Consider the following 19,195-nt stretch of genomic DNA (forward strand, 5'->3'; position numbering starts at 1 on the left):
TCTTGACTATTCTATATTTTGGTTCAAAAAATATTTTGATATTATCTTAATATTCTCTTATTTTTCTCATTTTAATCAATATTATTGCCATCTTACCTTTGAGGAAAACGATATTTTTATAATTCTCATTAAAATATCAATAAATCAGATGGGGATAATGTTTTCAGGCATATATTTTTTTTATCGTGCATGTAGTGAAATTATTTAAATACCCCTGGCTCCTCATAACATATATATATATGTATATGTATATATATATATACATAAACATATAAAATACAGAAAACAGATATGCATTTAAATAATTTTACCAGATGTCCAGACAAAAAACTTGTCGGGACATCCTCAGAAATACATTTCTGAAATCATATTATTATTGTGTGTTTCTAATATATATTATTAATAGATTATTTATACTATATAAAAATGCATGTTAATTTGCTATATATAAAAATGCACGGATGGGATCATGGACTCTTAAGTCATTTATGGCACTAAAGGAAAATAGTATTTAACTAAAGTTTTTATATAAAAAAAGTGATAGTGCTAGTAATATTTTATAATTATTAACTTTTGTCTTAAAAATAAATTCTTGTGTGGATATATTATTTATTAAAAAAATTATAATTGTTTGTTATATTAATATATAATTAAAAATGAATATTAATAAAACATATATTATTACATTAATAGATTTCTAATTCTATTTATATTGTTATGTATAAATATATTAATTTTAATAGCCATTTTATACAATGCAAACCATTGAACAACATTTTCTTTTACGAGTACCTGTTTTTGTACACATTTCTTTGAACATATCTTCTATATACCTAAAACATAACGTTATGGTTGGCTTATTTATTTATTTTTATTTTGTTATGAATTGCAGGCCTCATGGAGCAAAACCAAATTGGTGAGTGTTATTTTCCATTGCATATATAAGTTGGAAAAATATATAAAAAAAAAAACTTAAAGTACATTAAATAAGTAAAAAATAATCTTATTAAACCTCATTTTTGTAGTTAGATGTTGATATTTCTCTCTATGCACATATAAGAGGTCTTGTAATGTGGTATTTATCACAATAAAAAATGTTCTTTTTTGTGACAAAAATAATAAAGTAACGCAACCATTACTATAAAAATATAATGCACCTTCACTGTAAATTGATGAAATTTAAAATCAGAATTTTAATTTACAATACTCATCTTACATCTGATTCACTTTGCCTACAAAATAACGTTAGATTTGACAAAACAAACTCTTTAGTTTGGTAAGGGTCGATAGAGCTTTTCTTTTTTATTTTTATTAACGTTTAATTACTTTCTTTTATATAAAGATTTAAAAAAAATCAAATTTTAAAGATGAAAAAGTGTGTTCACATTTTTTTTTTTTTTATGCTTCCCACCACATTTTCACCGTCCACAACTTTACATCGTTAAAAAATATTGACAAAATGCCTTTCATTAGCGAGAGTTGCCAAGTGAAAGCTACTGAGTCTTGCTTTGCTAGCTTGTCTCAAGTGACATACTATAACTTATTATCTTCTTATTTCTGGTGACAGGTTTCCCCTTCGTTGGGTATCGCCCCAACGGTGGTAAGTGCTTCGTTTTCATTAATTTATTGGATAAATTCTTCAAACAACTTTTGCCGTTTGAACTTTTTGTTCTAATGCTTCCTATAATTTGTCTTTAGATAAATAAGTTTTTATACTTAAAAGTTGAAATACCATTTTTGTTATAAGCTATATCAATTAAGCACTAACTAAATCAAATTTACCGTTAATCTCAAACTAATTAAGAAAATAAAAAAATATTAAAAAAAAATAAAAGGTTTGGCCAAAACTAAATGGTTTCCAACCAACAAAGATTGCCAAAAATACCCAACGATCTGAAACCATTTCTATCATAGACAAAGACGATTCTCTTGTTATTAAGAATTTAAGTAGCACGGAAACGGAAAACGATACGTTTTCGAAACGAAACGGAAACGTTGAAACGGCATTTTTTAAAAAAGATAGGAAACGGAAACGCGGGGTAAACTGTAAATTTAAAAATTATAAGGGTTTTTTTGTAAATATAATTTATAATATACACAATTATATAAAATAGTTTAAATATAATACAAGTAAATATAAAATAAAATTTAAAATGCATTCAAACAAATTAAAAAGAGAATTCAAATCATAAGATAGTAATAGATTTTAATTAAAATATTAAACAGAAACATAGATACAAATCCAAACACAAACACATACAAATTCTTAAAACAAACAAAGAACAACATAGATACATACAAATCCAAATCCAAACAGTAATGAACCTACACACAGAGCACGTACAAATCTAAATCCAATCAATAATGAGCACACACAGAACACAAATTCAAATCCAAACACAAACAATAATGAACACACACACACAGAAGGGGGGAGGTTGATCGGCAGCAACCCGAGGAGCGACAGCGGCGATCGACTTCAGGGGATCTTCGGCAAGGTACGATCGGACCAGTGACTAAGCTTCGAGGGATCTTTGGCAAAGAACAACGACCTGAAAAGGAAGCGACGAATGAATCTGTGGTCGGCAGCGAGGCTAGAGAAGAGAGGAAAAACCAGAAGAAGAAGAAGAAGAAGCGTGCGACATGGGCGAGCGGCTGAGTGACAGCGAATGAGAATAAGAAGAAGGAGGAGGAGGAGGAAGAGAGGAAAAATGGGTCGACTTTCGGGATGCGTGCGACATGGGCGAGCGACTGGATTTTCGTGCGAGGGGGCTGTGAAACGGTGACATGCGTTTCCAGCAAGTTTCTGCAAATTGCGAAACGGCCCCCATACGTTTCGCAATTTACAGAAACGCCCAAAATCCGTTTCGAGCCGTTCTAGCCGTCTCCGAAACAGGAAACAGTTCGGAAACGCCGAAACGGCATCCCGAACACGTTTCCGTGCTACCTAGTTAAGAATGACGATAAGGATGACTTTTCTGTCATTGTCATTTTTCTTTTCGTCATCATCTCTTTTCACTGTTTCCACTCGCTCACGCGCGCACATATATATACATAGATATCATTCCCATCTTCTTAGCACTGGTGAAATCCCTCACCTTAAGGGCCTCCCCCCAACTACCCCACGCTAAGGGGAGGAGGTAAATCAGGTACACGCGGGCCATGGTCAATGGGAGGCCCAGTGCTAACTGCCCACAAGGACTCCACCTCATAAGAGGCAGGAATCCCACACTGCGGCTGGCCAGACTCGAACCCGGATCCTTAGCACCAATCTACCATCCCACAACCACACGTGCTACGCCCTGGGGGCATCATTCCCATCTTCTATATATATGTTTGTCTGTGATAGAGATGATGTAGCTAGCTAGCCTGTTATTCATTAACCATGATTTTCATTGATTAATTTGAGATCCAATACCAAATCTTTTGAGAAAGATACAAAAAAACTCTAATTAAGAATTTGACGTTGGTGATGATATATATATATATATATATGCTTGTGAAAAAATTGGAAATATGATAGGGGATGTAGATGATGACGAGAGAAAGACAATGATGGGGAGAAGGAGACGAATAGGGCTTCCTTTTTCACCATCTTCCTCGACAACGAGATAATCAACTAGGGACTTTCATTAAGTTTTAATAATCATTATTGGAACTCAACAATGTGTTCTAGTGATGGTTGGTTGGAGTACCTCTCTTTTGACACTAGAACCAAACCGGTTCCACCCAAGCCTTTGTAATTTTTTAACGATTTTTAGTTTTTTAATTTTTTTTAATTAGTTTGAGATTAAGTGTAAGCATCCCGCCCGGATATCCCAACCACCTGGTCTATCTGAACGAAAGCGCCTACATAAGAGAAGAGAAACAAACACAAGACAAAAATACCCTGGCATGCATACATACGAAAAATACAACAGCGGAAGTAAAACAATATACATACACGCCCACAAGTACCCCGCTGGAATAGCGGTCACGGAGTATATAAAAATATACAGACACCTGTGCCAATGAGTAGGAAATACAAGGAACAACCGGGCACAGTCAAAAATGAGAATCAGAACCCCTAACAAAACATCAGAGAAAATGGGGGCAGCAAACTGTACACCTTACCGACACGGCTGGCTGCTAGGTGGCCCGGTCCTCGCTCTCGACTTTTGCTTTGCCCTTACCTGGAATGATGAAAAGCAAGGTGAGTCGCAAGACTCAGCAAGTTTATATGAAAAGGAAGATTGTAAATGAAACAGAATAGGAGATCACCCCAAATATAAACCCACAAGTACACACAAGCCATGTGACGCAACAACGCAATAGTGTCGTATAATAAAAACACATACCGGTCCTTGGGGCCCACATAAAACACCTGGCACCCAAGTCTCATACCAACCTACCGCTGCCCTAAAAGGCAACATAGATCTCTAACAAACCTGTGCGCACTGTCCCTGGTCGGTACTCCCAACACCCGTACCCTTGTCGGTACTCCTGACAGCCGAGCTATAGGCTCCCTCGGAACGGTACTCCCGTCCGAGAACTAAATACTACTAGAAGCCATGCAATGCACATAAAATGCAATGGCGTAGTGAGCATCAACGTGATACAAGGCGCCCATACATCCAGGCATCAGACCATGCTTCGCCCATATAGTAAATCACACGAGATGCATATGCCCGTGCTGGATACAACCTGACCAATCTAGAATGTCCGTGATCAAGTATAACCAAATCATGATAATCCCAACATGCAACCCGTACCCATGTGCATACCAAACCATGCAACAAGAATAAATTATAATCAGGCATGCTATAATCACATAACGACAGAGCTAGTTAGCAGTGTCTGGCACCGGTCAGCGGTCAGTGACCAGGAGAGACCATCTGACGGCCTAAGATAGACCATATAGCAGTCACACTGTCACCGTACAACTAATCCTTGCCCTCTACTACCCAACCGTTCTATCCAATAAATAACTAAAAATCCATAATAATTCCCGACAGCTAAGAACCTAGCCCCGGGTGAGTACAGCATCATTCCCATAGGCAACCAACGAATAAACCCTCGAAATCAGGTTAATAAATTAAATTATTAAAACACACCGTTTAAATTCCATAATTTATTAACGGCCAAAACCAATGAAGGGAGGTCAAATAAATTGACATCGAAAGAATCAACAATGAGGGTATAAAGAACTTGCCTTTCCGAAGATATCCTTAGGCTCGTTTTGACCAAACGCGATCAAAATTATACAAACTGCAATAACCCAATTATTCGCCAAAATTAATAAAATTGGACCCTAAACAAAATTTCGATCGCACAAAATATTAATTACTAGCTTAGGTACATACCTGGAATATTAAATCAAGGATTGAACAAGATTTAATTTGAATTTAAGCTCCAAAATCTCTCAAAGTTTCCTCGTGCGCACGCTGCTGTTCTGTAAAATTTTTACTGTTTGACTGCTCAAATTCACGCCCGAAATCGGGCTAAAATGAGGCCAAAAATAAGCAAAAGGGGGGCGCCACGTGGCAGCGCTGGAGCGGCCGCTGGGGAGGCCACCGCCTCCTAGCGAAACGACGTCGTTTTGACGTCTAGAGGCTGAATTAAATCAGCCAAAAATTCTCAACCTCGTGCGCCTGCCTGCGGATTCCAAGCCACATCCGCTGCCTGGCCGCCTCGCGGGCGACCGCTCGCGCCCGCATGCATCTTCAACCTATATATGCAGTAAGTTATACTTAAAGTGACTTTTAGCCTCTTCCGCGATTCACGCTAGCCACCCCCAACTTTCATTAATTACACAAACACCCACTTAATTAATTACATTAACACCCGAAACTTCTGAAAATCACACAATTTGATTTATTTTAATTTTTCTCTAATTCCAGAAATTCCTAAAATAACACAATTAATTATCTTAATTTCTTATTTCCTTAAAATCACCTAATTTAATTTTATTTAATCACAACAAATATTTTGGTATTTCTTTTAAATCAAATAACCCCAAAATTAAATTAATTACCATTTACGGGGCGTTACAAATCCTCCCATCTTAAAAGAATTTCGTCCCTGAAATTCATACCTAGCTAGGCAAATAATTGAGGGTGAAGTCGCCTCATGTCCTCCTCTAGCTCCCAAGTAACCTCCTCAGGGGTATGTCGCTGCCACTGGACCTTCACATAGGGAATCGTACGATTGCGGAGTACTTTCTCTTTCCGATCCACAATGCTAGCAGGCAACTCGGTATATGACGAATCTTCTTACACCACAAGCGGATGATAATCAATAACATGCTCGGGATCTGCCACGTACTTGCGAAGCATAAAAATGTGAAAGACATCATGTACGTGGGCTAACTGAGGGGGTAAAGCTAATCGGTAAGCCAATGGTCCGACTTGCTCAAATATCTCAAACGGTCCCACATAGCGAGGGCTCAACTTGCTAGATACTCCAAAGCGTCGAACACCCCTCATCAGCATGACTCGAACGAAAACATGGTCACCCACATCAAACTCCAAATCCCGGCGTCGTTTGTCTGCGTAACTCTTATGACGGTCCTGAGCTGCCTTCATCCTAGCCCGAATCAACTGGATCTTTTCTGACGTCTGCTCTACCAACTCCGGTCCAAGCAATGCTCGCTCCCCAATCTCGGTCCAGCAAAGCGGTGATCTACATGGTCGCCCGTACAACGCCTCAAATGGTGCCATCCCAATACTAGCCTGGAAGCTATTATTGTAGGCAAACTCCACTAGCGACAAATAATCATCCCAGCTCCCATAGAAATCTAGTACACAGGCACGGAGCATGTCCTCCAAAGTCCGTATGGTCCGCTCCGACTGCCCGTTAGTCTGAGGGTGGAAGGCTGTACTGAAAGTCAACTGGGTCCCCATAGCACTCTATAACGCCTCCCAAAATCGTGAGGTAAATTGAGGATCCCTGTCTGACACAATGCTAGCTGGGACTCTGTGCAATCTCACCACCTCATCAATGTACAACGTGACCAGTCGATGAATAGGATAGGTCTTCTTGACAGGTAGGAAGTGTGCTGATTTAGTCAATCGATCGATAATCACCCATATCGAATCGAATCCCCGACTAGATCGTGGCAATTCTGAGACGAAATCCATAGCTATGCGCTCCCATTTCCACTCCGGCACAGATAAAGGTGGTAACAATCCCGCGGGCCTCTGGTGCTCAGCTTTGACTTGCTGGCACACTAGACATCGCGATACAAACTCGGCTACGCTCCTCTTCATGCCGCTCTACCAATATTGGCGCCGCAAGCCCTGATACATCTTCGTCGCCCTAGGGTGGATAGTATAGGGAGAACGATGAGCCTCCTCTAGGATCCTCTGCCTGATATCACTGTCACTCAGCACACAAATCCGCCCACGGAATAGTAGCAAGCCATCGTCCCTCTGGCTGTACCCCAATGGACCAAATTTCTCCATATCAGCCATAATCTCGCCGAGCTCCACATCCTGTCGCTGTCGATCGCAAATCTGACCCTCTAGATCTGAATGGATACTCATGGCAGCACAATAAAGTGTAGGATTGTCTTATGCCACTGAGATAGTAAGATCACTCATCTGCTCCAATAAGAACCACTCATGTACCATCATAGTTGCAACTGATGCTCCACGATGACTCAATGCATCCGCAACCACATTAGCTTTACCTAGGTGATAGAGGATCTTGCAATCATAATCTTTAAGCAGCTCTAGCCAATGGCGTTGTCTCATATTGAGTTCCCTCTGTGAAAAGAAGTACTTGAGACTCTTGTGATCCGTGTAAATCTAGACTCTCTCACCATAAAGATAATGCCTCCAAATCTTCAAGGCAAACACCACAGCCGCTAACTCCAAGTCATGTGTAGGGTAATTCTCTTCGTGCCTCTTCAACTTTCTGGATGCATAAGCATTCACTCGACCGTCCTGCATCAAAACACATCCCAACCCTGTATATGAGGCATCACTGTATATAGTAAATAACTCACCACTCCTGGGTATCGTCAATACTGGCGCCGATGTCAAATGCCACTTCAACTCCTGGAAGGATCTCTCGCAAGACTCGTCCCAAATAAAGCTGACGCCTTTCCTTGTCAACTTCGTCATGGGTGATGCAAGTCGTGCGAAGCCTTCTATGAACCGTCGATAATACCCGGCAAGGCCAAGAAAACTCCGAATCTCTGTCACTGTCATCGGTCTCGGCCAATCCATCACGGCTCCGATCTTCTCTGGATCTACTGAGATACCCTCACCTGAGACCACGTGTCCCAAGAATACAACTCGGGTCTGCCAAAACTCACATTTAGAAAACTTGGCATACAATTGCTCCTCTCTGAGCTTCTGCAAAACCACGCTCAGATGCGCCTCGTGTATCTCAAGGCTCGGTAAGTAGACTAGGATGTCGTCAATGAAAACTATGACAAAGGAATCCAGATATTCCTTAAACACCATGTTCATCAAATCCATAAAAACTATAGGGGCATTAGTCAGCCCAAATAGCATGACCACAAACTCGTAATGCCCGTAACGTGTACGAAATGAGATCTTCGCAATATCCTCATCTCTGACCCGCACCCGATGATAACCTGACCGCAAATCGATCTTGGAGAACACCGATGCACCACGCAACTGATCTAGTAAATCATCCACACGGGGTAGGGGGTACTTATTCTTAATTGTTACCTGATTAAGCTGTCGATAATCTATACACAATCGCATAAACCCATCTTTCTTACGCACAAATAATACTGGAGCCCCCCATGGCGATGTGCTCGATCGAATAAACCCTCTCTCCAAAAGATCTTGCAACTGTACTTTGAGTTCTTTCAATTCATTGGCAGCCATACGGTAAGGAGTCGTGGAAATAGGCTGCGTACCTGGCATCAGATCGACTGCAAAATCAATCTCCCGGTGCGGTGGTAATCCCAGCAACTCATCTGGGAATATATCTGGAAAGTCTCGCACTACAGGATAGGCAGCCAACTCCTTCCTCTCCCCAGCTATCACTGTCACAAATGCAAAATAGGCTTCACACCCACGTCGTATAAGCCTCTCCGCGTGCATAACCGATATCATCGGCGTAGTCACCACAGGCTTCACACCCCGGTATGTAACAACTGGTCTCCCCGGGTGCTCAAATGAAATCACCTTCCGACGACAATCAACTCGAGCATAGTTGTAATACCCCGAGAGCCCAGAGAAGTTAGAATATATCGAGGATAGTGTAAGAAAGGAAACAACACCAGCTGGATACCTTTTGGGCTGAATGTTGGCAAAGAACTCCCAAGTTAAGCGTGCTTAACCTGGGGCAATCCAATGATGGGTGACCCCCTGGGAAGTTCGTGTAGGCCCATCAGGGTAAGTTGTTCCGGTCCTTCCTATCGCTCGATGCGGGATGTTACAGGTGGTATCAGAGCCGACCCCCGAGCCTCTGAGCACGGTGGTGGGGCAAACCTCAGCGAGGAGGTTGAGTCCCAAGGGGGGTGTGAGGCCCCTATGGGGGGTGCGTGTAGGCACCTTAGGTGAATCCCACATCGGCCATGCACGGGGGGAGATCTGGAACCGGTTGTAAGGTCGCATGACGAGGACGTCATGTGCTTAAGGGGGGAGAATGTAATACCCCGAGAGCCCAGAGAAGTTAGAATATATCAAGGATAGTGTAAGAAAGGAAACAACACCAGCTGGATACCTTTTGGGCTGAATGTTGGCAAAGAACTCCCAAGTTAAGCGTGCTTAACCTGGGGCAATCCAATGATGGGTGACCCCCTGGGAAGTTCGTGTAGGCCCATCAGGGTAAGTTGTTCCGGTCCTTCCTATCGCTCGATGCGGGATGTTACGGGCGGCCTGGCCGCTTGGCCGCGTGCATGCGCGCGGCCAGCGCGCTGGGGGCGCGGCCAGCTGCTGCTGCCGCCCCCCCTACCTTGCTGCTTGTATATTTTTTTCTATTTATTTATTTGGGTTATGTTTATTTAATTAATTCTGACATTTTGAGAAATTATGAAATAAAATTCATTTTAAATAAATAAATAATGGAGTATTTTAGCCTCTAAATTAATTATTAAATTAATATGAATTGAGGCAAACGTGTGGAAAAATTTTATATTTGGAAATGTCAATAATGGAGTGTTTTCCTTATGTTTTGGAAAATGGATGAGGATACCTTAATGTTATATTTCAAAATTTATTTCCTAAGTGTTTGGAAAATTTAGTATTTTGAAATGATGAAAGAGAAAAGGTAATGAAGATTTGATAAGGAAATTTTATAAAATTTTTCCAAAGAAATGTTAATCCAATAATTTTCTAAAGGAAATGAAGATGAGACTAATGGGTTAATAGTCGGGGCAAAGAAATTATTATTTTTTTATAATTAACGCTTATGCCATAATTTGTATGAAATGAGTGAGCGAGTTTAATTCTTTCGATCCTGGGAAGCCATCATTAGCTCTTCATTGAGAGCTTGAGAAGATGGCACCTCTCAAGGTTTGGGTTTATACTTCGCGGGGTCGTTTAGTTATCTTCCCGAAACCTTGAGTGGAGTGAAGAGAGGGCGAAGTCTAGTTTCCCACCTAGGTCGTTTCTCATTGAAACATAGTTGTCTCTTCATCTTTGCCCTAGCGTGTGAATAATAGGTTGACTATTCGCTAGTAACACCCGTATGTGGGAGCGGGGCGTTACAATAGTGGCGTGAGAGCCAATCCATACCCAACAGTAAATCAAAATCCTAGATCGCCAAAACAATAAGATCTCCCAAAAATACCCCATCATGAATTCCTATCTCGCAATCCCTAACCATCTCACTCCCCAACAATACCGTCCCTCCCAGTGTCGAAACAGACAAATCATATGGTAAGGGGTTACACGGGATCGAGATCTTATGTAACAAACGGGGTGCTATAAAAGAGTGGGTAGAAACTGTATCAAATAAGGCGCGTACATCGTGGCCATGAAAAGAAAGTATATCTTGCACCGTGTCACTGCCCTCAGCTGCCTCGGCTGCTGTCACCGCAAATGCCTTCCCCTGCATCTGTACTCTCTCTGTGGGCCCTGGGCGCTGTGCTGCTGGTAGGGGTAATGGTGCTCCTAGACCCGGCGCCCTCGGTGTAAACTGTCTTTGCGCTGGTCTGGGCCCTACACCTCCTGTCCGTGGCCCTCCAATCTGAGCTGGTTGAGTGCACACATTCGAACGATGGCCTCTCTGTCCACAACAAAAACAAATGATATCCTGCCTTGTGGCCAGTGTAGCTGGTGGGGCCGGTATAGCTGGTCTAGGCCCCTGTGGACAGTATCTCTTCAAATGTCCTGACTGACCACAGCGATAACATACATCCCGACGTACATCCCGGCACTGCCCCTGGTGTCTCTGCTCGCACTGTCGACACTGTGGAAGCCCAAAACTCATACTGCCCGCATCCCACTTTCTCTTCTTACTGCTGCTCCCGGCGCTCTTCATGACTGACTGGTCCGATCGAGCCTCCAATAGGTCCAGCTCGACGGCATAGGCCCGCTGAACAGCTGTAGGGAAATCGGGTGCCTCGACACCAGCCATGGCATGATGAATCTTTGGTCGTAGCCCCATCTGAAACTTGCTGACTCTGCAAGACTCGGGGGTCACTAACTCTGGAGTATAACGAGATAATGCCACGAACTCAGTCTCATACTGTGTAACTGTCTTGCTCCCCTACTGTAAGTCGATAAACTTGAACACCTTCTACTCTCTGACCCAAGCCGGTACATAAGTCTCATTGAACGCCGAGACAAACTGTGCCCATGTCGGGCCCCCATCACCATAATGTTGTCTGGTGGTCTCCCACCATCGCTCGGCGTCTCCTCGTAACATGAAGGTTCCCAATCGAACTCTGTGGGCCTCTGCAGAGCCTATAGATCGCAAATGCTTCTACACAGCCAGTAGTCAATCCTCGGCCTCTGTCGTGTCGGTGCCTCCACTAAACTCTGGTGAACGTAGGGCCATAAAATCTTTAAGCAATGCGGCACCAGAACTGTCCCCTGCCCCCGGAGTACCTAAATTTGACACCTGGGCCGTAGCGGTCCTACCATCATGACTGCGCTCCTGACGTAACTGAGATGCCGCCAGTTCATCCACGGCCCGTAGAAGACCTGCCAATGTCTCCTGCACGTCCAGAGGCCCTGGCTTTCTCTCATCTCCTGTATCTGTTGCCTGTACCTCAGGAGTAGGAACAAGATGCCCTCTACCTCGCATCGGCGGTCTACCACGACCTCGTCCACGGCGTGCGTCCATGAGTCCTACATAACCAAATTTAATTAGAACGCATTTCGAAATTAAAGACACGACCTAACATTCTAACTCTACCTAACAGTCTTGGTGTACAGTTACTTGTCCCCCAAATTGACTCAATGACGCTCTGATACCAACATTGTAAGCACCCCCACCCGGATATCCCAACCACCTGGTCTATCGAAACGAAAGCGCCTACATAAGAGAAGAGAAACAAACACAAGACAAAAATACCCTGGCATGCATACATACGAAAAATACAACAGCAGAAGCAAAACAATATACATGCACGCCCACAAGTACCCCGCTAGAACAGCAGTCACGGAGTATATAAAAATATACAGACACATGTGCAAATGAGTAGGAAATACAAGGAACAACCGGGCACAGTAAAAAATGAGTCATAACTCCTAACAAAACATCAGAGAAAACGGAGGCAGCAAACTGTATACCCTACCGACACGGCTGGCTGCTAGGTGGCTCAGTCCTCGCTCTCGACTTTTGCTTTACCCTTACCTAGAATGATGAAAAGCAAGGTGAGTCGCAAGACTCAGCAAGTTTATATGAAAAAGAAGACTGTAAATGAAACAGAATAGGAGATCACCCCAAATATAAACCCACAAGTACACACAAGCCATGTGACGCAACAATGCAATAGTGTCGTATAATAAAAACACATGCCGGTCCTTGGGGCCCACATAAAACACCTGGCACCCAAGTCCGATACCAACCTGCCGCTGCCCTGAAAGGCAACATAGATCTCTAACAAACCTGTGCGCACTGTCCCGGGTTGGTACTCCCGACACGCGTACCCCTGTCAGTACTCCCGACAGCCGAGCCATAGGCTCCCTCGGAACGGTACTCCCGTCCGAGAACTAAATACTACCAGAAGCCATGCAATGCACATAAAATGCAATGGCGTAGTGAGCATCAACGTGATACAAGGCGCTCATACATCCAGGTTTCAGGCCACGCTCCGTCCATATAATAAATCACACGCGATGGATATGCCCGTGCTGGATGCAACCTGACCAATCTAGAATGTCCGTGATCAAGCATAACCAAATCATGATAATCCCAACATGCAGCCCGTACCCATGTGCATACCAAACCATGCAACAAGAATAAATTATAATCAGGCATGCTATAATCACATAACGGCAGAGCTAGTCAATAATGTCTGGCACCAGTCAGCGGTCAGTGACCAGGAGAGACCATCTGACGGCTTAAGATAGACCGTACAACAGTCACACCGTCACCGTATAGCTAATCCTTGCCTCCACTGCCCAACTACTCTAGCCAATAAATAACTAAAAGTCCATAATAATACCTGACAGCTAAGAACCTAGTCCCGGGTGAGTACGACATCATTCCCATAGGCTTGGGGGTGGTACAAACCCCCGTAGGCAACCAACAAATAAAACCCTCGAAACCAGGTTAATAAATTAAATTATTAAAACACACTATTTAAATTCTATAATTTATTAACGGCCAAAACCAATTAAGGGAGGTCAAATAAATTGACATCGAAAGAATCGACAATGAGGGTATAAAGAACTTGCCTTTCCGAAGATATCCTTAGGCTCGTTTTGACCAAACGCGGTCAAAATTATACAAACTGCAATAACACAATTATTCGCCAAAATTAATAAAATTGGACCCTAAACAAAATTTCGACCGCACAAAATATTAATTACTAGCTTAGGTATATACCTGGAATATTAAATCAGGGATTAAACGAGATTTAATTTGAATTTAAGCTCCGAAATCTCTCAAAGTTTCCTCGTGCGCACGCTGCTGTTCTGTAAAATTTTTACTGTTTGACTGCTCAAATTCACGCCCACTTAATTAATTACATTAACATCCGAAATTTCTGAAAATCACACAATTTAATTTATTTTAATTTTTCTCTAATTTCATAAATTCCTAAAATAACACAATTAATTATCTTAATTTTTTATTTCCTTAAAATCACCTAATTTAATTTTATTTAATCACAACAAATTATTTTAATATTTCTTTTAAATTAAATAACCCAAAATTAAATTAATTACCATTTACGGGGCGTTACATTAAGGATAAGTGTGCTTTAATTAGTTCTTAATTGATAGGGTCTATAACACAATGGATATTTCAACAATTTAAGTATACTGCAAGAACTTATATGACTAAAAAGAAACCATAAATTAAGGGGTCCTTGGGAAATTTTAACTAATTTATTTTTAAAAAGCACTAAAAATTGAAAATAAAAAACAAGAAAAAACTTGCATATATATGCGTTGCCTACCCGAGATCAAATATCTTTAAATATATATTTTTTAAATTTTAGTTATTTTTTTAAATAAAAATTTCATGAAGCGAAAGATCACAGGAGCGCTACAATTATCTGGTAGGGTATATCCCTAGTATCATTAAAAAAAAAAAATCCATGAGATAAAACTAACAAAAAAAAAATCCATCTAAACAAAATAAAAAACAAACTATATACAATAATGTACAAAAGTCAATATATTATAATTTTTTAAAATATTACTTATAATTTCATGAATATCAAAATTAAATATAAAAAATTAGTGTATAAATAAATAGCATTATAGTATATTATATGTGCATTGGTTTCACCCCCTTATTTACTTATTTATTTTGTTTTTAACTTGCAGGTTTCTTATACATGGGTAAGTATTTGCTGTATTTTTCTTTTGTTATAATTTTTTTGGAACTCCATAAATTTGTCAATTTCATTTAATGCCCTGCTAATCAACATATCATGGTATGTCAATCTCGATCGCTGATGAATTTGGCTTCAAAGATAAGTATTTGTTTTTATTTAATATACAACTTAATTTTCTTAATGTTATAACTCACCTCTCATTATAAATTCAAATTTTCTCATACCTACTATCACGAACATTATTTATAATTTTATAAATATTAAAATTAAATATAAAAAATTAATGTATAAATAAATAGCATTGAAGTATATTATATGTGCATTAGTTTCGCCTCTTATTTACTTATTTATTTTGTTTTAACTTGCAGGCATCAGTTTTTACAAACACAAGCGTAAGTATTTGCTGTGTTTTTTTATTATTATAACTTTTTTGGTACTCTATAATTTGCCAATTACATTAATGCCCTTAATGCCCTGCCAATTAACATATCTTGGTATGTCAATCTCCATTGATATGAATTTGGATTCAATGTGTAACGTCCCGCTTTCTCGGACGCTTCATAAATTGGGACAATTTTAGGATAATAAATTTTTTCTTTTAAATTTAAAGCTAAATCATATCATTCCTCATATCTATTCCAGAATTTTCAATTATTTTTCTCGAAAGAAAATTATCATACACATCAAATGCGGAAACAAGGATCAAACCTGATACCTTAATATTAATTGAAATTCAATTTTACATCATCATTCCTCAACATAACTTAATACATAGCATGAGTTCTCAACTAACATTAACCCTAAATAAGATTATACATCATCATTCCTTAAAACGTTCAGAATTCAAAATAGCAGAACTTAAATATATGGACTACATAACATACATTTCATTCCTCATGCACTCTGCTAAATGCCATTTCATGCCTCATTTATTCTCGTATCTGCTACAATTTTCATCTGGAACGTTTAAATATTCTAGGGGCAAAACTCAAGTTAGATGATGAATCATCTAAGTAAGGGTAAAGAAAACATATTTCGTGCATGACTGCAATGTCTTATTCATCGTAAGGGTCAACTGCACCCTTCATGCTACTCACTATTTTTGTGGCCATCTCTTTCGAAACCAGGGTGTATGGGAGCACCCTTGGTAAAACTACCAGTTTGTACTCCTTATGGCCACAATACGCGTGATCAATGATATCAACGTGTACATATACATTTCATAGCATGCCATGTATGCAGTCTACTTGATGGATACATATCAAAACATGTCAATATGATGAAAGCATCCCCGAAGATCGGAGTTTGAAACATAAATCACCTACAACCAATCATTTTTCATAAAACTAAATTCATTTAGAAAGTACCACTTACCTTTTCAATCTTATCGAGATATCTCGATATTCGTGCCTACCTTAAAATTCGTGCATCGCCTTAATTTGCGTGTCACCTCAAAATTTACACACGTCTCTTCAATTTTAGCCTCAAAACATCATAATCACCATATTTATTTAAATAAGTATTAAAACTTATTTTTCCATAATTTCTTACATTTTTTCTCTCTATTTCTTTCTATTTTTCCTCAATAAATCTAAACTAAATATTTTCTCAAATATTTCACCATGAAAATTCATAAAATAATATTTTTAAATTTCTAGAATTTTCTAAAAAATTTTACTCACCTTAATTTAGCTCCTTAGGCTTCCTCGGTAGGCGTGTCATTTCCTCGAAATGTGTGCCCGAACCATTTTCTCACCCAAAATTTCTGAAATATTACCGAAACATAATTTCCTATTTTTCAGAATTTTTTAGGATTTTTCCCTATCATTTTCCTATTTTGTTTTTATTTCTTTTTCTTTTCTTTTCTTTTTTCTTTTTTCTTTTTTTCTTCTCCTTCCTTCCTCCTCCTCCTCCTCCTCCTTCTTCTTCTTCTTCTTCTTCCTCCTTCCTCTCCCCTACGCACGAACAGAGCATCAGTCTGCCATCGCCTGCGCTTCAACCGGCCTCCGCCGGTCGCATCGGTGGCCTACTGCATCACCTCCGGCCGTCCCCAGCCTCCCTCCATCACGGCCCACTCCGTCGCAGGCGCTGTCCACGGCCATGGCCGCACCTAGCTGCTACAACAGTAGCTTCACAACTGCCATGGCCGCGCCTTCGGCCTTCTCCGCTGCTTCCGAGCACTTCGAGGACCTTCACCGAGGCCGTCGATCATCGCTTTAGCTGCCACCGACCTTCCCCGAGCGCTGCCCAGCTCCGCTGAGCTTACTATCGTGGCTGCCATGGCTGCCCAGATTGCTCCCGCCTGCTGCTCGTGACTTCCTCCTCCTTCCTTGCTTCTCTCGGATTGCCCAGCCCAAGCTCGAACTCTCTCTCTCTCGGCCATTTCTCTTTACTACAAGCTCCCTCTGCTTCTCCCCCATTTGCATCCTCTTGCTTGCTATTTATAGGCAACTTACTGCCCCAAATCAGCTTCAGCCATCACCTATTGCGTCTAAGACACTCAATTTTCCATGACAATTGCAGGACATAACTATTGAGAATTGAAGGGCATGGAGATTTTACAGAGGCGTGGTCGTTGCGTGTTTGAGCATGCATAGATATGTATATATATAATTATATATTACACTAATTTATTACACATTTAACTAAAAAAAATTACACATAAACCCCAATTTCCTTCTTAATTTCACTTGAGCAATTTCTTTATTGCAACTATGCCCTTAAACATCAAATTAATTGACATTACGATACTGAAAATTCAAAATTAATAACTTAGATTTTACTCGATATAGACAATTTTTCCCTAGTGTCCTCATCGGGCTATTGTTTCATCTTGAAACCACTGAAGAGTTGATCATTACGAAGAATCGGAGTACCCTCAAGCTTCCGTTGACTTCCTGAAAGTCTCCTAGAAAGATTTGGTTTTACAACCTAAATGGCAGCTGTATTTTAACTGTACCAAAAACTGTTTCCAATCTGATTTCTTTCGATATCATAAATCCTATCTCGGGATGCTTATCAACGCCGTATCATTTCTATTAAAAAATTTCACTCTAAGGCATTCCTTGTAATTGATTCGGTACTTATAACTACTATCAAGCCAATTTTTCGGTATTCAAACCTTGCTTAAATTACGTGGCAACCTTATGTTGAAATGGGGTCTTACACAATGATAAGTATTTTTTTTTTAATATGTGTCGACGTTTAGAATTGGTCGACTGAGATTCGTTGGTACGTACTGAAAGAATAATCACAAACTCGAGGGGAAGAAAACAATAGCATGATCATCAAACAATACGTGTGAGGGTTTTTACGTGGTTCAGCCAGAATGATACCTAGTCCATGACTGTTCTCTGATAATTTTGACATAGTAACAATATGTATTTTCTCATCCATCTACAATGGTTTTTTGACTCCCTATTTATAGTGTGGGGTATTTACAATTTACATGAAGTTCAAAGCAGTGGGGCCATGTAATACCCCATGTTTAGATAAGGTTGCCACGTAATTTTAATAAGTTTAGAATACCAAAAAATTGATGTAATAGTAGTTATAAGTACCGAATCGATTACAGGGAATGCCTCGGAATGAAATTGTCTAAGGAAAATGATGCGGGGTTAATAAGAATCCCGAGATAGGATTTATGGTATCAAAAGAAATCGGATCGGGAACAATTTTCGGTACAGCTAAAATACAACTGTTATTTAGGCTGAAAAATCGAATTGTTATAGGAGAGTCCCAAAAAATCAATGGAACCCTAAGGGGGCTCCAATTTTACGTAATGAGAAACCCTTCAGTGGTTTCGGGATGAAACGATAGCCCAGTGAGGACACTAGGATGAAATCGTCCTTTTCAACTAAGATTTGGATTATTAATTGTGGATTTTCGGTATTGTAATGTAAATTAATTTGAGATTTAAGGCCATAGTTGCAATTATGGAATTGCACTAGTGTAATAGGAATAAATTTGGGGTTTAATGTATAATTTTGTAAATTAATTATGTAATTTTTATATATATTAAAGTAGTAAATAATTATATATATGTATGTACGCAGCAGAGCAGGCGCCTCTGCAAAATTGATAGAATTATGCATGCAAACTCCTCCCACGCTTTGCAACTTAGCCATGCTCTGCAACCAGCCACGCCTCTACAAAATCGGTCGAGATTTGCGCAATAAGGGGAGATTAAGCCTGCGAGATTTGAGGAATTAAATGCGCGGCGTGATATATATCAGTGCGCGTGTGTGCCATGCCCTATAAATCAGCCATCCG

General features: G+C 40.2%; 2 protein-coding genes across 6 annotated transcripts in view; both read left to right on the forward strand.

Annotated features, from left to right (window-relative positions):
- LOC127787567 (rust resistance kinase Lr10-like) overlaps nucleotides 1–19,195 on the forward strand; it is an 87,527-nt gene that overhangs the window by 52,210 nt on the left and 16,122 nt on the right. The gene's annotated exons all lie outside the window — the stretch shown is intronic.
- LOC127787544 (rust resistance kinase Lr10-like) overlaps nucleotides 1–19,195 on the forward strand; it is a 36,557-nt gene that overhangs the window by 1,240 nt on the left and 16,122 nt on the right. For 4 of the 5 annotated variants that reach the window (XM_052315603.1, XM_052315614.1, XM_052315608.1 and 1 more), the window contains exons 2-5: nucleotides 893–916; nucleotides 1,568–1,600; nucleotides 14,913–14,927; nucleotides 15,292–15,315. In XM_052315603.1, coding sequence (XP_052171563.1) covers nucleotides 893–916; nucleotides 1,568–1,600; nucleotides 14,913–14,927; nucleotides 15,292–15,315 — 96 coding nt within the window. The remainder of the gene's footprint in view (nucleotides 1–892; nucleotides 917–1,567; nucleotides 1,601–14,912; nucleotides 14,928–15,291; nucleotides 15,316–19,195) is intronic. The other variant, XM_052315619.1, reaches the window with a different exon arrangement.

This window comes from Diospyros lotus, chromosome 1 (genome assembly GCF_014633365.1).
Source record: "Diospyros lotus cultivar Yz01 chromosome 1, ASM1463336v1, whole genome shotgun sequence".
NCBI lineage: Eukaryota > Viridiplantae > Streptophyta > Magnoliopsida > Ericales > Ebenaceae > Diospyros > Diospyros lotus.